Source organism: Bos indicus x Bos taurus, chromosome 2 (genome assembly GCF_003369695.1).
Source record: "Bos indicus x Bos taurus breed Angus x Brahman F1 hybrid chromosome 2, Bos_hybrid_MaternalHap_v2.0, whole genome shotgun sequence".
Lineage (NCBI taxonomy): Eukaryota > Metazoa > Chordata > Mammalia > Artiodactyla > Bovidae > Bos > Bos indicus x Bos taurus.
The window spans coordinates 38203845-38231734 of NC_040077.1; the positions used below are offsets into that span (position 1 = coordinate 38203845).

General features: G+C 40.5%; 1 protein-coding gene and 1 long non-coding RNA gene across 2 annotated transcripts in view; one reads left to right on the forward strand and one right to left on the reverse strand.

Annotated features, from left to right (window-relative positions):
• The first annotated feature begins 381 nt into the window (after positions 1 to 381).
• Positions 382 to 5744, forward strand: LOC113903685. The gene is made up of 3 exons (XR_003514248.1): positions 382 to 550; positions 1088 to 1151; positions 4999 to 5744. It is a non-coding gene; the product is annotated as an uncharacterized LOC113903685 (long non-coding RNA).
• A 7349-nt stretch (positions 5745 to 13093) lies between these two features.
• Positions 13094 to 27890, reverse strand: part of LOC113900206 (translation initiation factor IF-2-like) — a 113850-nt gene continuing 99053 nt past the window's right edge. Inside the window, exon 7 of the mRNA XM_027553748.1 lies at positions 13094 to 13690. Within this exon, the coding sequence (XP_027409549.1) occupies positions 13567 to 13690 (124 nt within the window). The 3' untranslated portion in view covers positions 13094 to 13566. The remainder of the gene's footprint in view (positions 13691 to 27890) is intronic.

Consider the following 27890-nt stretch of genomic DNA (forward strand, 5'->3'; position numbering starts at 1 on the left):
GCCATATTGTGTGTGTATGTACTTGATGTGTGTGTGTGTGTGTGTGTTAGACTACAACTATTGTCAAAGAATGTAAGCTTAAAAAGAAGAAACAAAGAACGGTAGAAAATAAATTGTCCTTCACTAAGATGTATGGGAGCTTGATATAATCAGAGAACCATAACTCAATGATGAGACAGGCAATAAATAAAAAGTACTTGAGTACCTTAATTAGTTTTTGGACTTAAAATGAGTTCTCTGTATATGGGAACAAACTCATCCCCCAGGCCTAAGTCAGCTTTTGTATGTCAAAAACAACAACTCTAAACCAGGTGTTGGGGGTATGAACTTTTCACTATTTCAACACTCAGGTATACAAATATTTGACTTTCTCTAAGTTTCTATAATAAATGGTGTTAGGTTTTGAATTCTTGTTTCAACTGGATGGCAGAAATTTTAAGTTTTCCCATTTGAAGTACAATTCAGTCATTTCTGGAGTTAAAATCAGTATGTTTTGGGTAAATGGACAATTCAAGATACTTTCCAATTCCTGCTTCCATCCAGGAAAGATGTGAGTACCAGGAAAGCTTATGTATTGTCTAGAGAGGTGAATTTAATAGCTTAAATATGTTGTTCTATTATTCATAAGGTACTTCTGGGTCACCTTTACTATAAAAGTGGAGAATATTTTAAAAATAAAGTTAGGGCATAGTACATAAAAGTTTTACAACTCACTTAAAATCTTAGAAGAGCTGTATATTTCAAGATGAAGATTTAAACTCTGGTTATTTAGCAGGGTCTTGGGAGGCAGGAATTGCTGTGTCAACTAATGTTGTGCTCCATATTTTATTACTGCCTTTATGTTTTTTTAAATACCTCAAGAATAAAGTTTATTCAAAATGTCACACTTAGCCAGCAGCACATTATGTCCATAGAATATACTGGTACCATTGCCATTATTTTTATTTATAACAGGAGATTAGTTATGGACTCTCTGCCATGGTCTCTTGGCTTATTAACATACTGCACACAAAAAGTATAATGAATGGCCCCATAATGAGCAGTTACAAAGTCTGGTCACTCTTCCTTGGCTCTCCTTTTTGTGCAGAGGGGAAAATTGAAGAGGATTGGACTTACACCTGAAATATCAACCACCTGACTGAGCTTGTGAGGTGAGGAGGGAAGGGGACCATCTCACTTAATTATTGAGAAATCTCTGGGCTCGCTCCAGGGTTAGAGATGAAGGCCAGCAATCAGCAAAGCTGCCTGAGCTAAACTCAAGTTCAAATTCCACAGGAAGAGGGCTTGGGTAATCAAGACCTAGACCCACAGCATTTGTTTGTCAAACTCAATTTGGAAAAATGAAGTAGCAGAAATACACCAACAGTGTAGAAGTCCACAGTACTATCTGGTTTACAAGAATATTTTTTGCTTACATAGATCTCCTATCAACTTCTACACAAACCTACAGGTTACTCAGTAAATACCAAGGACACTAAGAGAGGATCTTAATGGGAAGACCTGAAAAAATCTTTTCTCAATTCTCATTTTTTAAAATGGATCTCTTAAAAAAAAAAAAAGTTAGGTTTTTTCTAATGACCATAATCAAGGTAAATTAAATGATGCTCAAAGAGTTCTTATGGGATAGGGATATGCGTAATTTTACTATCCATCCTGTTGCTATACTGGGCTTCCTGCCTCCTGCAAATCAACTTGGCTAAGCATTCCAAGATACTCTATCACCATGCATGCATGCATGCTAAGTCACTTCAGTCATGTCCAACTCTTTGCGACCCTATTGACTGTAGCCCTCCAGTCTCCTCTGTCCATGGTATTCTCCAGGCAAGAATACTGGAGTGGGTTGCCATGCCCTCCTCCAGGAGATCTTCTGGACCCAGGGACTGAACCCGTGTCTCCTCCAGATCCTGCACTGCAGGTGGATTCTTTACCGCTGAGCCTCTAGGGAAACCCACTCCATTACCATACAACCCAATAATTCTTTTGGAATATAAGAATAATCTTCAAAAGAATCTGTGACCCAGCAGTTTCCTGGTAACCAAATTTCCCTAGGAAACTCAATGGTTTGGTTGTTTTGTTGTGTTGGGGTGGAAGGTGTGATAGAATTTGATCTGATCCTGCTTGGGGTGGGGGCTGCCTTCTGTGTCCACCAGTAGCAAATTATACAAGGCACATATCTTATGTTTCATTACTTAGTTTATACTATGCAGCAGCAGCAATTTGCCAACTACAGCCCTGATGAAATATAGCTGTGCAGCAAAGGAAGCATTTATTATCAGAAACACATTTCTTTTCTGACATTAAGGGGGAGAAAAGGTCCAGATCAACTGTACTTTTAATAAGAGACGGAGTGCTGCTGGAAAACTGTTCAGGAAACTGTGGCTTTAGCTTGGATTGTGGGACGCCCATAACTAAACTTTACTACCTTGCAGCTTAAGCCACCGCTCCAGGGTCCGCTGCTGTTGGAATAATTCTAGGAAGGATTGCTAGATGGGGTTGTTCTAGGAGGCACAATCAGCCACTGATGGGCTCCCCTGCTTAACTTTCCTAATTGATTCCACCAGACCTTCATAGTAGACTAGCTGTTACCCTGACGCCTCCTCAGCTGTGGTCTGCCTCCTAAAGCCCGCATTGGCTTCAGAAATCGCTTGCTGTTTGGAAGCTGGGCCCTCAGAGCTGCAGTTCAGGCTTGACAAGCAGATGCGTAGTAAAGGCTGCAGCCAAGTGCACAACACATTTTCCTCCATGGAGAGACTGCGTTAGAGACAGAACATTACTTAACAGTAGGTGGGCAATTCATTCCTAAATAGCTCAGTTCTTCCCCATCAGGGACCCTGCAGAAGCACACTCCCGCCGGCTGCGGGAGTAAGAGGTGGCTCCTGGAACTATTTGGAGCAGACAGTGGCTACAGAAGACAGTCTCTAGGGAAGCCCCTGTCTGTGACTTACCTATGTAAGCAACATAAAATAAAACCCCTGGGCTTGGCTTCTGCACAAACAAGCGGCAAAAAACTTTCCTTCCCGTGTGTGAGCTCATTTGCTGTTCGCCCTTCACAGCTCCCTTTACTGCTGCTAAGAGCTGTTTTTGTCCAGATACAGAAGTGCCTAGGAGACCAATAGGCAAGCACCCTTCTCAGGAAATAAAGCTAATCTTATTGACTGCCTTTTGCCACCTGTTTGAGAGCTGTGGCGCTGTGAACCCAGAAGCAGCAAAGAGCCCGTTAAGAAGCAGAGGAGAAAATGAGGCAATACTCAGATACACCAGAGGAAGAGAGAGTCCTGCTGATATTCGAATCTCTGCTTCAGCTCTCCCTGAGCTGACCACTCCTGTCCCTCTGGCCGTTTGGTTACCTTCCAGTTCTTAGGAAGCTAGTTTCAGTTGTGTTTCAGCCCTGTGAAACCAGAGACCTTGCCAGGGTAGGACCTAGCATTGCAAAGCCTTGTGTTAAAACAAGGATCATGGGAAATAGATGGGGAAACAGTGGAAACAGTGTCAGACTTTATTTTTCTGGGCTCCAAAATCACTGCAGATGGTGACTGCAGCCATGAAATTAAAAGACGCTTACTCCTTGGAAGGAAAGTTATGTCCAACCTAGATAGCATATTCAAAAGCAGACATTACTTTGCCAACAAAGGTTCATCTAGTCAAGGCTATGGTTTTTCCTGTGGTCATGTATGGATGTGAGAGTTGGACTGTGAAGAAGGGTGAGCGTCGAAGAATTGATGCTTTTGAACTGTGGTGTTGGAGAAGACTCTTGAGAGTCCCTTGGACTGCAAGGAGATCCAACCAGTCCATTCTGAAGGAGATCGGCCCTGGGATTTCTTTGGAGGGAATGATGCTAAAGCTGAAACTCCAGTACTTTGGCCACCTCTTGCGAAGAGTTGACTGATTGGAAAAGACTCTGATGCTGGGAGGGACTTGGGGCAGGAGGAGAAGGGGACGACAGAGGATGAGATGGCTGGATGGCATCACTGACTCGATGGACATGAGTCTGGGTGAACTCCAGGAGTTGGTGATGGACAGGGAGGCCTGGCGTGCTGTGGTTCATGGGGTCGCAAAGAGTCGGACACGACTGAGCGACTGATCTGATCTGATCTGATCTGATAAAGATGCATAAGAAAGCCTCCCCAGTCTAACGAAGCAGACAGGTACAGGGTCAAATGTCTTCGCAGGTTAAGGAGGGAAATGATGGTGTTCTCTCTGAGGGATCATATTACCCTCCCTCTCAGCTTTGAACACAACTCGCCCTTCACCCAACACTAATTCAGCACTTATTTACTGAATCCCTACCATGTATTCCCCTCTCCAGCCTGTGGCCTTTTAAACTGAATTGATGCATGCTCTTTCTTCTTCCCTGCTTAACTTCATCCAGCCTACAGAGAAAATTAAAAGCAAGGATCCCACTTATGCCCGTAACTGAGAAAATGCAACGTATCTTTAGTGGAAAGTTTACAAATAACCACCAGATGGGGCTGCTATGCAATGAAAATATCATTTTATGGGGCACTTGGAGAGGATGCAAAAAATCTTCCAACATCCAGAAGTGGATATTTAAATCTTTCCTCACTAAAAACGAAGGCAAAAATATTTTATGGATGTATATGCTTCTAAACTTTTTATAAAATCAAAACACTGCTTATAATAAACATAGAAAATATTCCTTTTTAAAAAACAAGTGATTCCTTTTTAGGAAAAAAAAATACATGCTTATTATATTAGCTATTTTCTTATTGAAGATTTTGCTAACACGAAGGTTGCTTGCTTGGCTTTCCCCCTGGCTCTTCTATCTTCATTCCTCTGTCTCTTTCAGTGAAAGGCCATAAAATGAAATGGAAATTCTTTGATTTGTTGTTGTTGTTGTTGTTACAGACTTCTATGTGCTCTGTATATAAAACTAAAAGTGAATGACATTTGACATTTTCTATCTTCATGCCCTTGTTTCCTGGTCTCTTCTATCTCAATCTAAATGAAATCATGTTGACTTCACTACTTTTCCTTCAGGTTTACAGTTTGAAGATCTAGGCAATTTTTGATTAATAATGATAACATAAGTTCACCACTGTCTCAGAAAATCCAAAAGAGACAAAAGAAGGGAGAGCCCTGAGTATGCCTTTGCCATCCCAGAGACCACCCCGTTTAATGGGGCGAGGTGACCACAGGGGGCGGCCAACCGGATCATAGCAGGGAGTCTCCGGACAGAAGCAGGGAAAACCGCAGAGAGGAGGCTTCCCCCCTCTTTCTACAGCACAATGAATGCAGTCTGTGTCGCACTAACTCAAAACCTGCAGTGTCCTGGTGAGAAATGGAAAACCTAAAATTAGATCTGCAGAAAGGACTTTGACCTTGATGTGAAAGTCAGTCCAGTGCTATGACAAGAAAGACCTGATCCATGAAGATTATGTTCTTAAAAGCCATATTTCATCTGCATACAGACTCTCAGGAAAACCACACTCAGAAAATGTACATCTTGGCAATCCTTCAACTGTAAAATCATTATATTTGGCTCTGGTTATTTTGAACATTAGATGTCTGTGTGTTTCTTTTCAAAATTTCTCCTATAAAATGTTAGCGGGTATACACTGGATTCATAGTGACTTTTAAGCATCTCTGCTGTTATTGTATATCCAGTACTTAATGATTTTTGGAAAGAATTCAAGGACAAAGCAGGAAAATGCTGCATTCAAATAATACAGAATGTATATGCTTTAGAATTAACTACAATAAATTAATACCTTCTTTCGAAGAAATCTATCCTGAGTACCTAAAGAATATACATTTTTAAAAGAGTACTGTCCTATAATTTCTTGCATATATTAGACTTATAATATTTGAAATTTTCAGTATCAAAGAACTTCAGGGGACCTTTATATGTGTTCCATATATATATCAAGGATAACTTAAACTGTGATTTTTTAAAAAGCTATTAAACAGGGGGAAAAAAACACTTATGTACTTAGGTAACATTCTAAGGAACAGCTGCCACCAATTAAACAACACATACTTTTTAAAGACTCTCGAGGTTTCAATGTGCCTTCAGTGGACTGAAAAATCTGGAAAAATGGACCTCATTAGCTACTACAAATTTATTGAAAGGATATTTGAAATGGTGTTTAATACCTGCAAAGACAGGAATAATCAGTGGTTTAAAGTTTCACCATAAAGATTGGTAAATAACACTGATTACAGGTCTTATTCAAACAGAGAATAATGAATATGTGATGAAAGGAGAATAGTGATCCAAATTGCTCTTAATCTTGGAATTGTGCCTATTGACTGGCCTCGAAATAATGGAACTAATCCTGTGGTAAGAAAGCCAAATGCTTGAGAAAGTCATTAACTTTGGGGAAAGAGGATACCCACTACATCATTGTACTAGTACAGTATTTTATTGAGTAGAACTTTCAAACAACTGTGTTTAGCTGAAATTCCAGTGTTAACCCAAGTCAAATAACATTCCTATCCACTTCTCCAGAATTTGTAAAAGCTATTTAGGTCCTATTTATAATTCATCAAACATTGACTGAACACCTACTGTATGCGTGGCACACAACAGAATCAAACAAGTAATTTAACATTTCAAAAGATAACTACTAATCTCACATTGGCTTATTTCAATTAAGCTGAAGAAGTAATGATCTTCTCAAAACAGTAAATTTACACTTTAATACTGGCTTTCCTGAAACACTTTGGCAAAGTTTCATAAACAGACATATGTACGTACAATCATCCTCTCTTATCCGAGGTTCTGCCTCCTATAGTTTGTTACTCAAAGTCAACTGCAGCCTGAAAATAATGAGGAAAATTCCAGAAATAAATAATTAGCAAGTTCTAAGTTGCAGGCCATTCTGAGTAGCATGATGAAATCTCGCGATGTCCTGCCCGTGACTTGAGTCTTTCCTTTGCCTGCATATCAGCTGTTGGTGTGGTGGTTTGTAGAGCTTGGGTTCAGGTAACCCTTACTGTGCTTAATAATGACACCAAAGTGGATGTCTAGTGATTGTGGCGATTAAGTTATGCCAAAGGGAAGCTATAAAGTGCTTCCTTGAGGTGAAAAGGTGAAAGTACTCAACTTGAGGAAAGGGAAACTATCCAATGCCGAGGCCTATGGTAAGACAGAATCCTCTCTCTTTGAAATTGTGAAGAAGGAAAAAGAAACTTCGGCTGGTTTTGTTTTTCTGTACCTCAAACTGCAAAATTTATCACCACAGTGCCTGGTAAGTGCTCAGTTAATTTGGAAAAGGCATTAAGTTTGTACAAGATATTTTGAGAGAGAGACCACATTCAGTTTTTATTCATTTCAGCTTTTATTACAGTATTTTTGTTATAATTGTTCTATTTTATTATTGTTGTTGTTAATCTCTCACTGTGTCTAATTTACAAAGTGAACTTTATCATAGATATGCACGTATGTGGAAAAAAAACATAGTATATTGATATAAACGTTTCCAGGCATTCACTGAGAAACGCTTTCCCTGCAAATAAGGGGGACTACTGCAAAAGCAGGAAATCATGTGAAAGATATAGTCTTTTGTTTCTTTGTTTTTTATTGGGGTAGATAAAGTCTTTTTGTAAAAATCCAAGTTTCTCCTCTTTAGGAAAAATCATAAAATCATAATTTCTCATCTTTAGGAAAAGTCTCCAAAGATTTTCAATTTGAAATATTCTTTTGTTTTTGTTGTTGTTCAGTTGCTAAGTCACGTCTGACTCTCTGCGACCCCTTGGACTGCAGCACGCCGATATTCTTACTTCCCATTAACTTTTCTTGAGGATCCATGTATCCAATACAGGTTAAATTTACTTTGTCTTCAGTCCAATTTTTGAGACCTTAAATGTATTCTTAGATCTTGGTCTTGACAATTTATCATTGTTTTTCTTAATTTAAACAGTAATACATGAGCGTCTGATTCACAGAAAGGGATATATAAGGAAAAGTTCTGCTGCTGCTGCTGCTAAGTCGCTTCAGTTGTGTCTGACTCTGTGTGACCCCAGAGACGGCAGCCCACCAGGCTTCCCTGTCCCTGGGATTCTCCAGGCAAGAACACTGGAGTGGGCTGCCATTTCCTTCTCCAATGCATGAAAGTGAAAAGTGAAAGTGAAGTCGCTCATTCGTGTACGACTCTTAGCGACCCCATGGACTGCAGCCCACCAGGCTCCTCCGTCCTTGGGACTTAATCTTAGCAAATGTGTTGACCAAGGGATTAATCTGTGTTAAGGTTTGCCAGGCGGGGGCGGCAGAGAGCACTTGCAAAGAACAGTTAGCTGAGACCCTTAGGGCCTAGTGGTTGCCAGGGAACCCTCAGGACATTGAAGAGCTGGGCAAGATCAATCTGTTATGGGGAAATCAGCTGAATGGAGAGGCTGCTAACTGGAAGCACCTGCCAGGAGAAACAAGGAAAAAGAACAAGAAGGGGCTGAATGAAAAGAGGAAAGAGCTTGGGCTTTGAAGTCACAAAAACCTGACTTCTGTCACGTCAGGCAAAGGGCTTCATATCATGGTTGGTGTTTTCTGTGTGTAAATGAATATAATGATCTGTATCACTGCTTCGCAGAATTGATACAAGGTGATCAGAGTGTGTGTGTCAAGTGCTTATCACGTTGCCTACCAGTGTACAGAAAAGGTTTAACAGATGTGTGATATTATTTAGGACTGCTGAGGCCAGAGAAGCTGGCAATGTTGAGCCGAGTGCCAGCCTCAGAGAAAGAAATGAATGGGCACCTCGAAGTTAGGGAGGAGACGAAAGCAGGGCAAAAGGGGCCAGAAGAGTGAGGACTCCTCTTACTATATCTGAGTTGAGCTGATGTCTTATTTGGACATTTAAATCTTTCCTCTAAGAATGTCTACCTACCAGTACCCGGTCTTAAAGGTACCTTTTGAGGCTGTTCATTGGTAGTATCGTCTCTGGTTATTTTTTATTATGTGTTATTATAATGTGTTATTATTTTTATAGTGTTATTTTTTATTAACACCCTGTGTGTGTGTGTTAAGCTGCTTCAGTTGTGTCCAGCACTTTGCAACCCACTAGGCTCCTCTGTCCGAGGGATTCTCCAAATGAGAATACTGCAGTGGGTTGACATGCCTTCCTCCAGGGGATCTTCCTGACCCAGAGATCCAACTAGAGTCTCTTAACATCTCCTGCATTGAAGGCGGATTCTTTACCATTAGCACCACCTCAGTTCAGTGCAGTTCAATTCAGTTGCTTAGTCGTGTCCGACTCTTTGCAACCCCATGGACTGCAGCACGCCAGGCATCCCTGTCCATCACCAACTTCCAGAGCTTATTCAAACGTATCCATCAGGTCAGTGGTGCCAGCATCAAGGTCTTTTCCAATGAGTCAGTTCTTCGCATCAGGTGGCCAAAGTATTGGAGTTTCAGCTTCAGCATGAGTCCTTCCAATGAATATTCAGGACTGATTTCCTTTAGGATGGACTGGTTAGATCTCCTTGCAGTCCAAGGGACTCTCAAGAGTCTTCTCCAACACCACAGTTCAAAAGCATCAATTCTTTGGCACTCAGCTTTCATTATAGTCCAATTCTCACATCCATACATGACTACTGGAAAAACCATAGCTTTGACTAGACGGACCTTTGTTGGCAAAGTAATGTCTCTGCTTTTTAGTATGCCATCTAGGTTGGTCATAACTTTTCTTCCGAGGAGCAAGTGTCTTAATTTCATGGCTGTAGTCACCATCTACAGTGATTTTGGAGCCCTAAAAAATGAAGTCTGTCATTGTTTCCACTGTTTTCCCATCTAGTTGCCATGAACTGATGGGACCAGATGCCATGATCTTAGTTTTCTGAATGTTGAGCTTGAAGCCAACTTTTTCACTCTCTTCTTTCACTTTCATCAAGAGGCTCTTTAGTTCTTCTTCACTTTCTGCCATAAGGGTGGTGCCATCTGCATATCTGAGTTTGTTGATATTTCTCCCAGCAATCTTGATTCCAGCTTGTGCCTCACCCAGCCCAGCATTTCTTATGATGTACTCTGCATATGAGTTAAATAAGCAGGATGACAATATACAGTCTTGACGTAACTCCTTTCCCTATTTGGAACCAATCTGTTGTTCCATGTCCAGTTCTAATTGTTGCTTCCTGACCTGCATACAGATTTCTCAGGAGGCAGTTTAGGTGGTCTGGTATTCCCATCTCTTGAAGAGTTTTCCACAGTTTATTGTGATCTACACAGTCAAAGGCTTTGGCATAGTCAATAATGCGGAAGTACATGTTTTTCTGGAACTCTTTTGCTTTTTTGATGATCCAACAGATGTTGGCAATTTGATCTCTGGTTCCTCTGGCTTTTTAAAATCCAGCTTGAACATCTGGAAGTTCACAGTTCACGCATTGCTGAAGCCTGGCTTGGAGAATTTTGAGCATTACTTTACTAGCATGTGAGATGAGTGCAATTGTGTGGTAGTTTGAACATTCTTTGGCATTGCCTTTCTTTAGGATTGAAATGAAAACTGACCTTTTCCAGTCCTGTGGCCACTGTTGACTTTTCCAAATTTGCTGGCATATTGAATGCAACACTTTCACAGCATCATCTTTTAGGACTTGAAATAGCTCAACTGGAATTCTATCACCTCCACTAACTTTGTCGGTAGTGATGCTTCCTAAAGCCCATTTGACTTCGTATTACAGGATTTCTGGCTCTAGGTAAGTGATCACACCATCATGGTTATCTGGGTCATGAAGATTTTTTTGTATAGTTCTTCTTTGTATTCTTGCCACCTCTACTTAATACCTTCTGCTTCTGTTAGGTCCATACCATTTCTGTCCTTTGTTGTGCTCATCTTTGCATGAAATATTCCCTTGGTGTCTCTAATTTTCTTGAAGAGACCTAGTTATTGCCATTCTATTGTTTTCCTCTATTTCTTTGCATTGATCACTGAGGAAGACTTTCTTATCCCTCCTTGCTATTCTTTGGAACTCTGCATTCAAATGGGTATATCTTTCCTTTTCTCCTTTGCCTTTCGTGTTTTCTTTTCTCAGCTATTTGGAAGGCCTCCTTGGACAACCATTTTGCCTTTTTGCATTTCTTTTTCTTGGAGATGATCTTGATCACTGCCTCCTGTACAATGTCACGAACCTCCATCCATAGTTCTTCAGGCACTCTGTCTATCAGATCTAATCCCTTGATTCTACTTGTCACTTCCGCTGTATAATCATAAGGGATTTAATTTAGGTCATACCTGAGTGGTCTAGAGGTTTCCACTTTCTTCAATTTAAGTCTGAATTTGGCAATAAGGAGTTCATGATCTGAGCCAATGTCAGCTCCTGGTCTTGTTTTTGCTGACTGTATAGAGCTTCTCCATTGTTGGCTGCAAAGAATATAATCAATCTGATTTTGGTATTGACCATCTGGTGATGTCCATGTGTAGAGTCTTCTCTTGTGTTGTTGGAAGAGGGTGTTCCCTATGACCAGTGCATTTTCTTGGCAAAAATCTGTTAACCTTTGACCTGCTTTGTTTTGTACTCCAAGGCCAAATTTGCCTGTTACTCCAGGTATCTCTTGACTTCCTACTTTTGCATTCCAGTCCTCTGTAATGAAAAGGACATCCTTTTTGGGTGTTAGTTCTAGAAGGTCTTGTAGGTCTTCTTAGAACTGTTCAGCTTCTTCAGCCTTACTGGTTGGGGCATAGACTGGATTACTGTGATATTGAATGGTTTGCCTTGGAAACAAACAGAAATCATTCTGTCATTTTTGAGAATGCACCCAAATCTCAAGGTGAGTGATCTTTAAGACTCTTTTGTTGACCATGAGGGCTACTCCATTTCTTCTCAGGATTCTTGCCCACAGTAATAGATGTAATGATCATCTGAGTTAAATTCATCCAGTCCAGTTTGCTGATTCCTAAAATGTCTATGTTCACTCCTGTCATCTCCTATTTGACCATTTCTAATTTGCCTTGATTCATGGACCTAACATTCCAGGTTCCTATGTAATATTGCTCTTTATGCATCCGACTTTACTTCTGTCACCAGTCACATCCACACGGGGTGGTGTTTTTGCTTTGGCTTTGTGTCTTCTGGAATTATTTCTCCACTGATCTCCAGTAGCATATTGGGCACCTACTGACCTGGGGAGTTCATCTTTCAGTGTCCTATCATTTTGCCTTTTCATACTGTGCATGGGGTTCTCAAGGCAAGAATACTGAAGTAGTCTGCCATCCCTTCTCCAGTGGACCCCATTTTTTCAGAACTCTCCACCATGACCAGTCTGTCTTTGATGGCCCGACATGGTATGGCTCATAGTTTCATTGAGTTAGACAAGGCTGTGGTCCATGTGATCCGATTGGTTGTTTTCTGTGATTGTGGTTTTCATTCTGTCTGTCCTCTGATGGAGAACATAAGAGGCTTTTGGAAGCTTCCTGATGACAGAGACTGACTGAGGGGGAAACTGAGTTTTTTTCTGATGGGTGGGGCCATGCTCAGTAAATCTTTAATCTAATTTTCTGTGATGGGTGGGGCTCCATTCACTCCCTGTTGTTTGACTTGAGGCCAAACTATGGTGGAGGTAATGAAGATAATGTTGACCTCCTTCAAAAGGTCCCATGCAGGCACTGCTGCACTCAGTTCCCCCAACCCTGCAGCAGGCCACCACTGACCCACGCCTCCGCTGGAGACTCCTGAACACTCATGGGCGAGTCTGGGTCAGTCTCTTGTAGGGTCACTGCTCCTTTCTCCTGGGTCCTGGTGTGCACAAGGTTTTGTTTGTGTGCTCCCAGAGTCTGTTTCCCCAGTCCTGTGTAAGTTCTGGCAGCTCCATGGTGGGGTTAATGGCTACTTCCTCCAAAAGGGTTTATGCCATACCCAGGTCTATTGCACCAAGAGCCCCTGCCCCTGCAGCAGTCCACTGCTGACCTGTACCTCTGCAGGAGACTCTCAAACACCGTTCTGGCTCAGTCTCTGTGGGGTCTCTGGGTCCTGGTGTGCACAAGCTTCGTTTGAGCCCTCCAAGCATCTCTGGCGGGTATGGAGTTTGATTCTAAACACGATTTCTCCCCTCCTACTGTCTTGCTGGGGCTTCTCCTTTGCCCTTGGACGTGGGGTATCTTATCTTGGTGGGATCCAACATTCTCCTGTCAAAGGTTGTTCAGCAGCGAGTTATAATTTTGGAGTTCTCGCTTGAGAAGATGAGAGCACATCCTTCTACTCTGCCATCTTGAAATTCCCCTGGGAAGCCCGATTAAGACCTTACTATTTGACAAATGCAAATATTAAATGAGAATGAGAAGCTTGTTGCATAGAAAGGCTTCCTCACCATCCTCCAGTACATGTGGTAGGACATCTACTGGAGATTGTTAGCTTTGTTTATGCAAACGACTGATTTTTTTGAAAGTTGTTATTTTTTTTTTTATGTAAATGGCCCCTTCTATTGCAAAAATGTGAAACAAGTACCTCACTCTTATTCTTGGAGAAGGCAGTGAGGTTTCCGTCTGCAAACAGACACCACAGTTTGTAAGATGCAAAATGTTCTGCTTTATAATGGGGATTATGGGCATTTTTAACTAGACTATGCTCCAGAGCACTTTTTCTGGCCATAAAATGTTTGTAACCTGGACTATCCTCCATTTACTGTAGTCTGAAACTGGAGAGCCTAGATTTTGTGAAATATACTTTGAAGTCTTTTGCTGATTCTTTTAGCTGGACAGTGTAGCTGAGGCCATCCTCCATGTACAGGATGATTTTTCCCATCCTGAAATGGAAATGAACATACATCAGAATAGGAAAGGAGAGAGACTGCTTTGCTCCAAGGGGACTGTGGCTTAGCCATGGGTCTAAGTTTCACTGAGACCTGGACTATTTATTGGTGTATTTGAGCTGGTTCTGGCCATGCAGAAGCCTCCAGGGGCTAACCTGGGACACTGACGTTTATTCTGGGCCAGTTGTAAGCCCCAAGTTTGCTTATTGGTCCCTGCAATGTCAAGCACCCAACTTGAGATTTCTTTAGCACTTAGTTGAGTTTTTATTAGACATCCTGGTTTTTCCCATTTTTAACAAGTGGCACAGCCATATAAAATCATCCAAATGTTCAAGCTGGCAACTTCCCTACTCCTTCCCACTCCTACAACAAATCCGTCAACAGTACTATCAATTCTGCCTCCAAAATGGCCAGATCTCAAACTTGTGCTGTTTCCCTTTCTTCTGTGCCCTTTTGGGTCACAGAGGAGCAACCCCACTCTCCTGCTGCTTCTCTTGAGTTTTATTCTCCGTTCTTTACAGAGCAACCCAGGGAACATTTTTTAAAATATAAGTGAAGCCAGCTCATTCCCTTATAAACTTTGTTTCCTTGGTGTTTTCAGGATAAAAACCCAAAGGTTCAGCATATTTGGCAAGGCCATGTTTGGACTTGGATGCACTTTCAAGAGGTTAACGTGAACTTTGGCCTCTGAGAAGTCAGCTGGGGCCCAACTACAGGGCAGTGCCAAGTGACTGTTCAAAGTATGGGCTGCCAGGTCGGTGGCAAGAGTCTATGACAGGCTCCTGGGATTAGTGCTTCTTGGGATTCCTTCTGGAAAGCAACCCAGTAAAAGAAAATGGACTTCCCATTTCCTGTGGGTGGAAGGTATGACAGCTCAGTAAAGAAAATGTGCCTAATGGAGCAGGTTAGTGAGGTCTGGGGACACATCAGTGACACACCCAACCTGGGGAAGGAAACAGCTTCCCTGTAAATCAAAGCCACTCCTATTCTCTTAGTCTCAAATATAAGAACCCAAAATTGTACAACTAAAAGCAAATAAGGGTTTCTGTTTATCAAGTACCTGCTAAGGGGCTGTCTTTATGCTGGGCACTTAATGTATTTGATTACAGCAACCTTATTATTATCTCCATTTTTGGTATCTGGAAACCCAGGATCAAACGGTTACTAAGAGTTATTATAGATGATTAGTAAGGCATGAACTTTAAAAAATTACCAAATTAGCTTTCTTCATGAAGGGAAGGGATTGATCTCATGTTTAAATTATCACCAACTAATGTATCATGTAAGACTGACTGGGTGTTTTTCTTCTTCCTCTAGAAGGAGAGAGCCCCTTGAGGGCAGGGACCCTGTTTAATTCACACTGCATTCCTAGCACATCCAACAGTGAATGATCCCAGCAGTCCTTAAATAGGGATTTGTCAATGGACTGAAGAAATGATTGAATGAATGAATTTTTACAGCTTCTCTAATTACCCAGTGCTTTTCATTCTGAGCTTTACAAATATAGGAAAAATTTGTGTGAACATCTATGTGTCCAGTGATGTGGTATTGGATATTTTTTTCTTATACTCTCCACTCAAGAGCTGCTATTAAAGTACAGCTATGCCTGTTCAACCAAAGGTTTCCATTAGCAACGAGAATTAATTAAATTATGAGTCATCAGCAGATGACATACTGAGGCAGATTATCCCCCCTCCCACAATTATTGTTTTTTTGTTTTTCTAATTATAACAGTAATATAATAAAGAATACAAGCTAGATTTATTAATTTTAAAAAACAAGGTATGAATTGTTATGAAAAGCTTTCCAAGATAATTTTTAGTGAGAAAAAAGATACAGAATAATTTTCATGGTATGTTTTTATCCCAGAAGATAATAAGAATAGTTACTGGAAGATCACTGTGTGCCAGGGACTATATTATACCCTCCATATGAATTATCTTATTTAATTCATTTAACAACATCATATTGGTGGTAGTATACTTCTACTTTAAATAGTGCTATTATACCCATATAAACATTTTTTTTTTTTAAATAACCCCAAACTTAGAGAAAGGTTGCAAGATACAAAGTATCACAAACTCATACAGGTAGGTACATTTTGTATATACTTCTATATCTACATGTTTTAAAAACCCATGAGGTCATACTAATATCTATAATTCAATTCTTATATCAAGTTTTAGTTTTCTCTCTTTTTATATGTTTATTTCTCTTTTCTTTTTTTTTTTTTTACTTTACAATATTGTATTGGTTTTGCCATACATCAACATGAATCCGCCACAGGTGTACACGTGTTCCCCATCCTGAACCCCCTATTTCTCTTTTCTAATAATGCGAATCCTGAATTCAGTTGTCCTCAGTATACTTATTAAATTGATCCCTTGCATATAACCCATCTCCTCTCACTTCTGCTGTCTCCCTCCCCGAAGAAGATGTCTTTCTCTTTCACCAGTCTCGCACACTTCACAGTGACCCCTCAGGTGCCCCTTTCCCTGCCTGTCATGGAGCAATCTCCCCCTCTCACCCAGGCGCCAGCAACCCCTACCAGCACAAAGCTCAGAGACGCTCCCTCTCTTGTGCCAGGCTCTCCCTACTCCATGTAACACTCCACGCCCCTACACCTCCTCAATACAACAAGAACAGCTCCTTTGCCCATTCAGGGGTCGCTGTAAGAAAGTGGCTCCTGGGGGTCCAAAGTTGTGAAACTGGGTCAAGCAGAATATGTGTTAGCATCTTGGTAGCCCATTCTTGAAAAGACCAGAAACATGGATGGCCATTTAGCCAGTCATTTGCATGAGGATGAAATATGAAAGGTGAAAAAAGAAGAAAAAAAAAAAAAGGAAAGATAATTGTATCAGGGAAAATATTTCATGAGCTGAAACCCAAGCAGCAAAGTCACCACTGATGTCACAACAGTGTTGCAGCTAATAATGGGCTGCTTTTTAACTGTCGGGAAATGCAAACAGCACATTAAAACGGTTCTATTTATTCCACCCTTACAATAGCAGCACCGCAACAGAGTGCTGATCTCTGAAAGACAAAGGCTGAGAAAATAAACATGCACTTAAGCCATGGGGCACTTAGGTTATGAGATTCCTTTTTAAATATTAGGTAATATATCCAAAATATTCAAACCACCCCAGGGACTGTCTCTTGAGGTACCAGTCTGAGATCACCCACCAATCTCAAATGGCTCAGCAAAACTCTTGGTGGATGCAAGCCTGCCAGACAGCCAGGCTTCCTCTTTTCCTTACTTGCCTTGACTGAGTTGCTTCCGAGGTGTTTCAGAGAGCAACATGCGGGATTCAAAATAAAGTACAGACACCTGGGCCAGGCCTGCATTCTCCTCTAACTGTGTTAATGGACAGCTGCTTGGCCTCTGTTTCATTGGCCACAGCCGAAGCCGGGCTGGGTCCTGCTCTTCCTCTGTAACTGTGGGATTGCCTGTGGTTCCTGAGTAGAAAGTTTGTCTTTCCAGGGTACTACTGCCTTTCCATTTTGTCATCACTTCACTCATTCCCTTGACTTTACCTTTATCTGTGTATTTTCCAACAACCTGTTTTTACCTCATCTCCCTCTCTTTCATTAGTATTTCTGTGTTTTACTACCCACGCCTATGTCCCTGGCTTCCTCTCTAAGGACTTTGGGGAATGAGGTGAATTTTGTGTCTGTGGAAGATGCTGAGAGGCAGATCTTTAAAGCTAACCCAGTCTTTTCCTTCCACTTGAGTCCACATAAAGTGACAGCTCTCCTTTCTCGACAGCAAATTCTTTCCAGTCCACCTGTAAAGCTGCCCCATTGAAGAAATGGCTTGATTGAGGATGCACACAAGATTCACAACAAATGAACAAAACTTCCTGTTATGAGACTGCAAATTTCCAGGCACTTGCAACTGAGCTTTCCTCGTCATAAATACAGACTATATCTGGCAGTCTTTTATCCCATTCCAGATGATAGGTTTTCAGAGGTCCCTACCTTAGGACCAGGAAAATCCTAAACAGACGTAAGTTCTGTGATCGTGACCAGGAATAGATTATTCTGAGAATAGAGACAAAATCATGAGTCCAAAGGGACTGGAAAATCAACCAGCCGAGTAAAATGGGTGGGTTACATACACTCAGAGAAAACCATCCAAACTAAGCCCTGGGCATGTTATGTTTACCAATTTTTCCTCTAAGCTGCTCTTTTCCCTGTGCCCCAGGCAGCAGGCTGGCCTTGGACTGGAATGACAGATTCCTGTGCCCTTTGGCATCTTGTTTGTTTCACCTAGTGGGGAACACAGGAAATCAGGAAGCTGTAGAGGTCAGGGTGTTTATTCACTGGCTCCCTCTCCACGGGATCACTACAGACTGGCTGACTATCCCTGCTCCTGTCAGATGTCTCCTTTCTTCATTTCTAGTCACCATTCTGTCGTTTGTCCTTTCTACTAGCCCAGAGTACCTCACTACCCTCATGATTTCCTTATAACCTGCCAACCCCTTTGTTAATAATCCCTTTATTAAACTCTCTTCAAATTACTCAACTCTAGTGGACCATCTGTTTCCTGCTACTAATTTGATGTTTATACAAGGTCTGCTTAGACAAGGCAGAAGCAGGTGTTCTGGGAAATTGCAATGGGAGATGATCAGGAACCCAGTTACCTGGAAATGAAGGCCCATAGGTAGGAATTTAAGTCACTCTTGACACAGAGGGACAAAGGAGAAACTTCATTACTAGAGATTAGTGATGAAAAGAAGTGAATAAACCTACTGACACCTGGAGGTGCCAACCTCAGTTCATTGATGACAACTTAAGAACTGTGATTTATCATAGGCCAGGCACTGTGCTAAGCTCTCAATACACTGTCACACTTTTTTTTATGAGCTTTACAGATGAGGAAATTGGATGCACTGCTCATTGCTATTTTGTTTATGCAACATCCCTCCGTTCACATCTTCTAGCAAGAAAACTTTTTTACAAGTTACACATCCTACATGTTAGGTAGGGCTAACTGGGGCCTTAGAACAATACATCTCGCATGTGTAATATTTGCTTCAGTGAACATGTAGCCCAAACAGACCAGTTAAGTTTTCCTTGAGTTTTGATATATGAACTTAGAAAAAGAGCTAGAAATTTATTGATGTTAGCTGCCACTGCTTAGGGTCACCTTTCCTTCTGCCTGGAGGAAGCTATCTCTAGTAAGAAATCATACCATATCATGAAAAGAGAACCATATCATGCAGAGAGAAGAGACAGATGGATCAAGAGCAAGCCCAGGAGAGATGACCTAATTTGCTCCTGCATCCTCTGTCTTCAAGTAGCTTCTATCTCTAGATTCTTCTTATGAGCCAACAGTTACTTTTCTACTTGATGTAAGTGGTATTTCTGTTATATATTATCAAAAATATTCTGTAAATATATTGAAGCTTACTTAGGTATTCTTCAACTGAGCAGCGATCAAGATTTGTGTGCAAGGAAGCCCCCAAGGTTGGGGAAAGACACTCAAATGGAGCAGGTGGGACTATCCTCAGGTCCTACATAGATCCAGAAATAGTTGGTGGTACCACAACCAGAATGAAAAAACTTCTGATGCATGGGACACCACACAGAATACTCAGAAATCTATTACATGATTAGTAGTGGGGGAAACATCAGTCCTGAACTTTGTTAGCTCTGCATAACAAACCCAAAATGTAAGCCTTTAAAAGATCAGACTGTTTCCAAGTAAATTAACTATATCCTAGAACAAAGCTCAAGAATACATATAGAAATACAAGAACATGCAGCATCTGAAAATGTAAAGGTTGCACTTGCTGACATCCAATCAAACATTACCAGGCATGCAAAGAAGTAGAAAAATATAACCCATATATGAAGAAAAATCAATTAAAATTGATCCAGAATTACACAGATAATAGAACTAAGTAGTCAAGGGCATGATAACCACATGTTCAAGAAAGTAGAGGAAACCATAATGTGTTAGGGAAAAAAATAGATGATAGTATGAAAAAGGCCCAAATCAAACATCTAGAGTTGACAAGTACAATGTCTAAAATGAAAAATATATGGAATGGAATTAAGTGCTGATCAGACACTGCAGAGTAAAGCACTAGTGAATTCAAAGACATGTCAATAGAAACTGTTCAAAATGAAACCCAGAAAGAAAAATGACTAAAAAAGAAATCAGCAGAGCATCACTAAGCTGTGGACCAGCCCAGGCAGCCTCCTGCATGCAAATGTAGTCCCCAAAGGAAAGGAGAGAGAATATGGAAAAAATTATTTGAAGAAAAAAATATTTGAAGAAATAATGTCTGAAATTTGTCCAAATTTGTTGAAAAAGGTAAACATCCAGACCTAAGACTCATTAAATCCTAATTGAAAGAAACATGAAGAACCCATACCACAGCATCTTATCATCAAATCAGGGAGCTCAGTGGCAGCATCCCTGATGGTCATACCTAGCCTCCCAATGAGGGCAACCACAGATTGTTTTAAAAATGCAAATATTCTGTTCATTAATGTATTTTTCAATGGCTGGATTAAAAGAATGAATTTTGGGCCACCTTGTGGAACAGAGGTGTGGAGATCAATATGTAAATTGCACATGATAAATTTAGTCTAACATTCTTATCTCCCTAAGCCTGTGGATTCCCTCCTCCATATCATGCTGAGGAAGCTCTGGCCTGTCATCTCATTAAATGTAGGCCACCACCAAGTCCAAGTTTTAGTCAGTCAACCAAGGAAGAGAGAGTCACCTTCAGCCGCACAAGGTAACTCATTAAATCTAAAATCTCTAGGAATTATACCCATATCAATGAGTTCAACCCAATCTACTGTTATATGTTGTTTGAACAAATGCATTTTAAATGCACCACTACAGATATTCCCCAGGTTTCCATTGATGAATATTATTAGCAAAGCCTTGGAAGTCTTTGAGGGGTGTAAGTTATTTTCTCTTAGATCATAATGGGTATCCATTCCCTGGAAAATACTGGATTTGACCTAATCCACAGGTTTAGTGCTAAAACGGGAGGCTTTTGGTAAGTCTTACAGAGAATGGACATTCCCTTTCAAGGCATTTTTCCCAGAGAAAGTTATCACAGGGTTTTCCCAGCAAAAGAAATATAACAATGGACTAAATGCTCATGGAAATACCTGGTCTACCACTGAACCATTTCTTGGAAAAGGTTAAGCTGTTGAAAGTTAGAATAGCTTACTTACAAAAGACTCAGTTATGGTGGTGATTGAGAGATAACATCCTGAAAAGGTTGAGTTCTGTATATACTTTGACTCAAAGACCATGACATGATGGCATCTCCCCCGTAGACAATATGCATAGAATTGAAAATTAAGGAGCAGAAGTAAACAATCAGGGATAATCTGTCCTGAAAAGGGAAGTTGAAAATGTATCTCTAGAGAAATCAGAATTTGCTAATACTTTGAAAATAGCTAATAGCCTTCACTCCAACACTACTAAGAAACAGTGTTCTAAAAAGTATTGAGCTCAAATTTTAACTACCTAAAAATGTGGGTGATCTTTATACATCTTCAATGTTATATACTGTAAAATGATTACCTTGTCATAAAATAAATGAGCAAAGATTCCCCAAATGAGCAGTAGAATACCTGGAAGCAAAACAAAAGATAGGAGAGCCAGAAACAAAATATTATGTGGTGTCCTGAATATGCTTTGCATGCTAAGTCGCTTCAGTTGTGTCCAAGTCTTTGCAACCCTATGGACTGTAGCCAGCTAGGCTCTTCTGTCCATGGGATTCTCCAGGCAAGAATACTAGAGTAGGGTGCCATGCTCTTCTCCAGGAGATCTTCCAAACTCAAGAATCAAACCAGCATCTCCTGCATTGCAGGCAGAGTCTTTATCGCTGAGTCACCAGAATATGTTTTATTGATTCCAAAATAAGTTTCATAGTTCATCATCCCCTTTGATCTAATAATCAAACAGTGAAGCAGTCCTGCTGATGTTCAGTTCAGTCACTCAGTCGTGTCTGACTCCTTGTGACCCAATAGACTGCAGCAAGCCAGGCCTCACTGTCCATCACCAACTCCCTAAGTTTACCCAAATTCATGTCCATCGAGTCAGTGACGCCATCCAACTATCTCATCCTCTGTCATCCCCATTCTCCTCCCACCTTCAATCTTTCCCAGCATCAGGGTCTTTTCCAATGATTAAGTTATTCGCATCAGATGGCCAAAGTATTGGAGTTTCAGCTTCAACATCAGTCCTTCCAATGAACACTCAGGACTGATCTCCTTTAGGGTGGACTGATTGGATCTCCTCGCAGTCCAAGGGACTCTCAAAAGTTTTCTCCAACACCACAGTTCAAAAGCATCAGTTCTTCAGCACTCAGCTTTCTTTATAGTCCAACTCTTACATCCATACATGACCACTGGAAAAACCATAGCCTTGACTAGACGGACCTTTGTTGGCAAAGTAATGTCTATGCTTTTTAATATGCTGTCTGGGTTGGTCATAACTTTCCTTCCAAGGAGTAAGCTTCTTTTAATTTCATGGCTACAGTCACCATCTGCAGTGATTTTGGAGCCCAGAAAAATAAAATCTGACACTGTTTCCACTGTTTCCCCATCTATTTGCCATGAAGTGATGGGACCAGATGCCATGATCTTCATTTTTGAATGCTGAGTTTTAAGACAACTTTTTCACTCTCCTCTTGCACTTCCATCAAGAAGCTCTTTAGTTCTTCTTCGCTTTCTGCCATAAGGGTGGTGTCATCTGCATATCTGAAGTTATTGATATTTCTCCCAGCAATCTTGATTCCAGCTTGTGATTCATCCAGCCCAGCGTTCCTCATGATGTACTCTGCATATAAGTTAAATAAGCAGGGTGACAATATACAGCCTTGACGTACTCCTTTTCCTATTTGGAACCAGTCTATTGTTCCATGTCCAATTCTATAGGCAGACAAATTACCCTTAGCATTTAGGGCAGTATTCCAAAGTAATGTTATGAGAAAACAACAGGGAAGGATGTCTGCTTGTAGCCTTTCCTTCAGCCTGCAGTACTCTCCTGCAGTGGTGTGAGGACACGCTGCTGACATTAAAAGTTAAAGGACAAGTTGATATTATTGTTCTCTTGGTTCTTTAGTTGACTAAACATGTTTGCTGAGATGGAATCAATTAATGAAAAGAATTATGGTTACTTTATTAATATGACTGAATAAATGTCTCTTTTGTTGTTGTCACTAAGTCTTGTCCAACTCTTTGCAACCCCATGGACTGCAGCACGTCAGGCTTCGCTGTCCTTCACCATCTCCCTGAGTTTGCTCAAACTCATGTCCATTAAAACAGTGGTGCCATCCAACCTTCTCATCCTCTGTTGCCGCCTTCTTCTCCTGCCCTCAATCTTTCCCATCATCAGGATTTTTCCAGTGAGTTGGCTCTTAGCATCAGGTAGCCAAAATATTGGAGCTTCAGCTTCAGCATCAGTCCTTCTAATGAATATTCAGTGTTGATTTCCTTTAGAATTGACTGGTTTGATCTCCTTGCTCTCCAAGGGACTCTCAAGAGTCTTCTCAGAATACAGTTTATCACTCAAAGCATGTTATATTGCCTTAAAGTTACTTACTCAGTATCTGGCCAGAAAGGGTTTCATTATAATTCCCTATTAAACTTCTTACTAATATGGGCCTCGATCAATATGGCTTTCAGCAAAGCAAATCTAGTACTCGGAAAAGTTCTTTAAAATAATTGTTGTGTTGTTACTCTCTCAGTCATGTCCAACTCTTGTGATCCCATGGACTATAGCTGCCAGGCTCCTCTGTCCATGGAAGTTCCTAGGCAAGAAGACTGGAGTAGGTTGCCATTTCCTTCTCCAGGGAATCTATGTTAATATGACCCAGGGATTGAACCAGCGCAGTATATTAATTAGAAAAAGAAAAAGTTAAAAACTGTATGCCCATTACTTTCCATTTTGTAATAGTGTGTGTGCATATGTGTGTTTGTTTATGTGTGTTTTTCTTTAATGAAAAAAAAAGTTGTTGTTTTTTAAGAAAAGATTCAGAGTAGTATTGTGAGTTCATGGTTAAAGAAAGTGATTAGAAACTAGTGAAGTGCTGCTTATGTAGCATATTCTTCTAAAATACCCTCCCCCATCTTCTATAATAGCTGCCTGCCTTTCAGTAGCCTATAGCCTCAAAAATTTTGCAAAATTGTGCCAATGTGTGTTCCATCATCCCTTAATTATTTGTGCCAACTGATGGGAGTTGAAATATGGAAAGCATCAAAAAGATAATCCTAAATTAATTTGTTCTTGGGCTTGGAATATAACCAGACACATGTGCTTAGACATGAATATATTTACCCCCCACTAAACCTCATACCATGCTCTCACCACTTCTTGGCTTGATTCCACTTAGAGCACTGAGGAGGTACCAGCAACCAAAGAGAATCTGAAGAAGGATCATCTGGTGATGGAAATTTGGCTCTAAATTGTGAATATTTGTATGTATAATGTGAAAACATTCATATATAATTGTCTACATATTTATTCCACCTAGAGTGGAATAATTAATTCTCCATAGTTCTTTGATTAATGGAAAGTTTTATTTGTGTAGAATCCTCCAGACTTGTAAAACTGGTGACTGGGGTAATGGAAAGAAAAGATGTCTTGGCAGAACTGAAACACAGTGCAAAATAAAAATGTAGGACCTCTTGTTCTAAAATTGTTAAGAATTTTAAGATGGTGACAGCAAAGCATTATACCAAGAACAGAGTCCAGTGTAAATGCACAGGTCACAAGCCCATGAAGCCAGTCCTGAGGCTTGGAGTCAGGTAAACTAGAGATCAAATTCTAGGTTTTTCATTTGCAAGCTGAGTATCTTAAGTTATTTAAACTTCTAAAGCTTCAGTTTTCTCATCTGTAAAATCAGAATAATGATTATGTATCATTCTCAAGATTATTGTTGTGATTAAGAGAGAACATTATCTTAAGTGCATAGCTCAGTGCCTGGCTCCTGGACACTCTTTTAATCCTGCATAGTACAGTTAGAGTTAGGACATGTAAACTTGAGGATCTCTCTTCAACTTAAAATTATTTTTACTTACCCATTTTCTACCAAACAAAATGGAAATGTACATTATAGACAATGAAGACCTTTTTTGTTCGGGTTTCATCCACTTTTGTAGACTTGCCACCTACCGTTCTCACACATGTATCAAGGTCCAATATAAAATTTATATTTTCACTTTTCCTTGAAAGTGAAAGTTGCTCAGTCATGTCCAGTCTTTGTGATCCCATGGACTATACAGTCCGTGGAATTCTCCGGGCCAGAATACTGGAGTGGGTAGCCTTTCCCTTCTCCAGGGGATCTTCCCAACCCAGGGATCGAACCAAGGTCTCCCGCATTGCAGGCAGATTCTTTACTAGCTAAGCCACGAGGGAAGCCCAAGAATACTGAAGTGTGTAGCCTGTCCCTTCTCCAGCAACTCATCCCAATCCAGGGATTGAACCATGGTGTCCTGCATTGTGGATTCTTTACCAACTGAGCTATCAGAGAAGCCCACTTGTCCTTAAGGGTCAGTAACTATAACAGACATAGGTGACGTAGGTTAACAAGACAACAAGCCCAAAATGGAGTCATTTATGCACCAGGTCACCAAACGAAGGGGTAATTGCAGTTTCAGCTCTATCAGAAATGTTAATCTCAAACCAGTCAGTTAGGACTCTCCTGATCATCACTAGTTTGGTAATCTGCCTGAAAGACTCATGTCATCCCCTAAAGGAAAATACCCTTGCAATAACCAGCCCACTTTTTTGCTTAGTAAAAAATGACCCTTTCTCTTCTGCCTATGAAAGTCTTTCATTTGGTACAGCTGCTCAGAGCTCCTTTCAGTCTGTGAGATTGGATGATGCCTGATTCAAGTTTATTTTTATTCAAATAAACTCTTAAAATGTTCAATATATTTCAATGTATCTTCTATCATATATAATATATGTTCCTTTGTGCCAAGTGGTGTGCTAAACATTCTGTTGGAAGGAACACTCATAGTCTTTATGTTTTCCACTGTTATCTCCCAGAGAGGGCACTCCATGAGCTGTAACCCTCCTGGATTCAACCACCTCCTCACTTAGCTTCCCTGGGAGGAGAGTAATACATCTCATTGGTGAGCTCGGAAGAAACTGGCTATTTATAATTCAGCCTCTGCCTCTCCCTGTAGCAAATCTCCCCACAGGGAGCATGTGCTCCCAATTGATCTCAAGCAAGCTGTAAAAGACCTTTGCCCAGTGGGAGACCTATTGTCTAGGACTGTGACCAGGTGGTAAATCTATTTCTGGTGTTCCAGGTCAGGAAGCCTATGCTCTCCAATGTCAGTGTTATTGATGATCATGTCTCCTGTCTGCCTTACTCTTTTGCTATTTTTTTTTTCATTTCCAGTAAAGCTATTTACACATTGAAATTTGAATTTCATATAAATTTTATGTGTGAGAAAATATTCTTCTTTTCCCTTTTGTTTTTTTTCCCCCTACAACCATTGGAATATGTAAAAACCATTCCTCGCTCACGGGCTGTATGAAAACAGGCAGGCAAGATTTGGCCACAGGCTGTAGTTGGCCTAACTCTGCCCTAGAAGTTCAGATTAATGGAGATGTTCAACACAGATATTAGCTGAGTGAATCATAACCGATGTACATATGTAAAGAACTTAGAAAATAGTACAGCCATCTGATAAAGCATAGGATTCAGCAGTTCTGCAGGAGAGACGTGTAAATGCAAGCTATTGGGCCATGGACCATTTTAGATATTATCTGAGTGAGTTAAGGTTACATCAGATCTTCTGGACATTCAATTGCCCCCTTCCATGTCTAAGTATATATTCATATGGCATTTCTGTGTATATATATATATATTAGCTTATATATATAGGCTATATTTGGGCATCACCTCATCTGACCCACTTGCCTGGAAAATCCCATGGATGGAGGAGCCTGGTAGGCTGCAGTCCATAGGGTCGCTGAGGGTCGGACACGACTGAGCGACTTCACTTTCACTTTTCACTTTCATGCATTGGAGAAGGAAATGGCAACCCACTCCAGTGTTCGTGCCTGGAGAATCCCAGGGACGGGGGAGCCTGGTGGGCTGCCGTCTATGGGGTCGCACAGAGTTGGACACGACTGGAGTGACTTAGCATAGCATAGCATCATCTGACCCAGGTCCTTGTCCTGAGTCTTGTTGTATAGTAGTCAATGTCCACTCTTAACATTCATCTCCCTCAAACCACCCATGTGAACTCATCCTGGTTCAAGTACTTTTTTTCAAATGAGGACTGCAGAATTACCATTATGAGTATGAGTTGTCCAGGTGCTTTTGAAAGTAAGCTATTGAGTTTCTTAATTGTTTCAGGACTTGGGTGGAGAGAATGAATATTCTTTTCAAAAGCTATGCAAATACCCCAATACAATCTACATCCATGAGCTCCTTTCAGCCTCATAACTATCATATGAGATAAGCATTTTTCTCAGCCAGTTTTTATAGATAAATGAAGCCTACCAATCACGAAAGTGGCATAGTTAAGATCTGAACTAGGTCTATCTAATGCCAAAGATTATGCTCTTAAAATTTCCCATTTTGCTTTTGCATGCAAATTTTATAATAAATGATAAGAACATTCAAATTTCTGGTTGAAAAAAAAAGCTAGCACAGTATTATATGCAGTATCCTTATATTCTATTTGGCAGAAAAGTAAGCCAAGCTAAACTTAAATTCAGCAAATGCTGAATTTTATTTTAGGAAGAGCAAGCTGCAACCATAATAACTGTATTTACAGCTAACAGCAATAACCATGTTACTCTATAGGTCCTACACCAAAAACTGAAACTGCATTTCATGATTTACAAGGTTTGAAATGTAAACAGTAAAAGGTATTTTTTTCCCTTTGAATATTTCTCATTAACAACCATAAAACTAGCAATTTTTTGAGGAATTATGTTGTGTATTCTTTCTCAAAACACATGTAAGATATTTCTTTGATGGTGAACCCATTCTGATTCCAACATCTGACTATGGTGAACCCATTCTGATTCCAACATCTGACTATTTTCAACATTCTGAGAACTCCTCCACACCCACCTATCTTTGAGAAGGTTTGATTCCCTACCCAGTTGGTGAGAAGAAAGGAATTTAGAACTTTAGAGGTAGCAGACTACCTGTTTATGACCACTTGAAGAAAGAGTACTGTC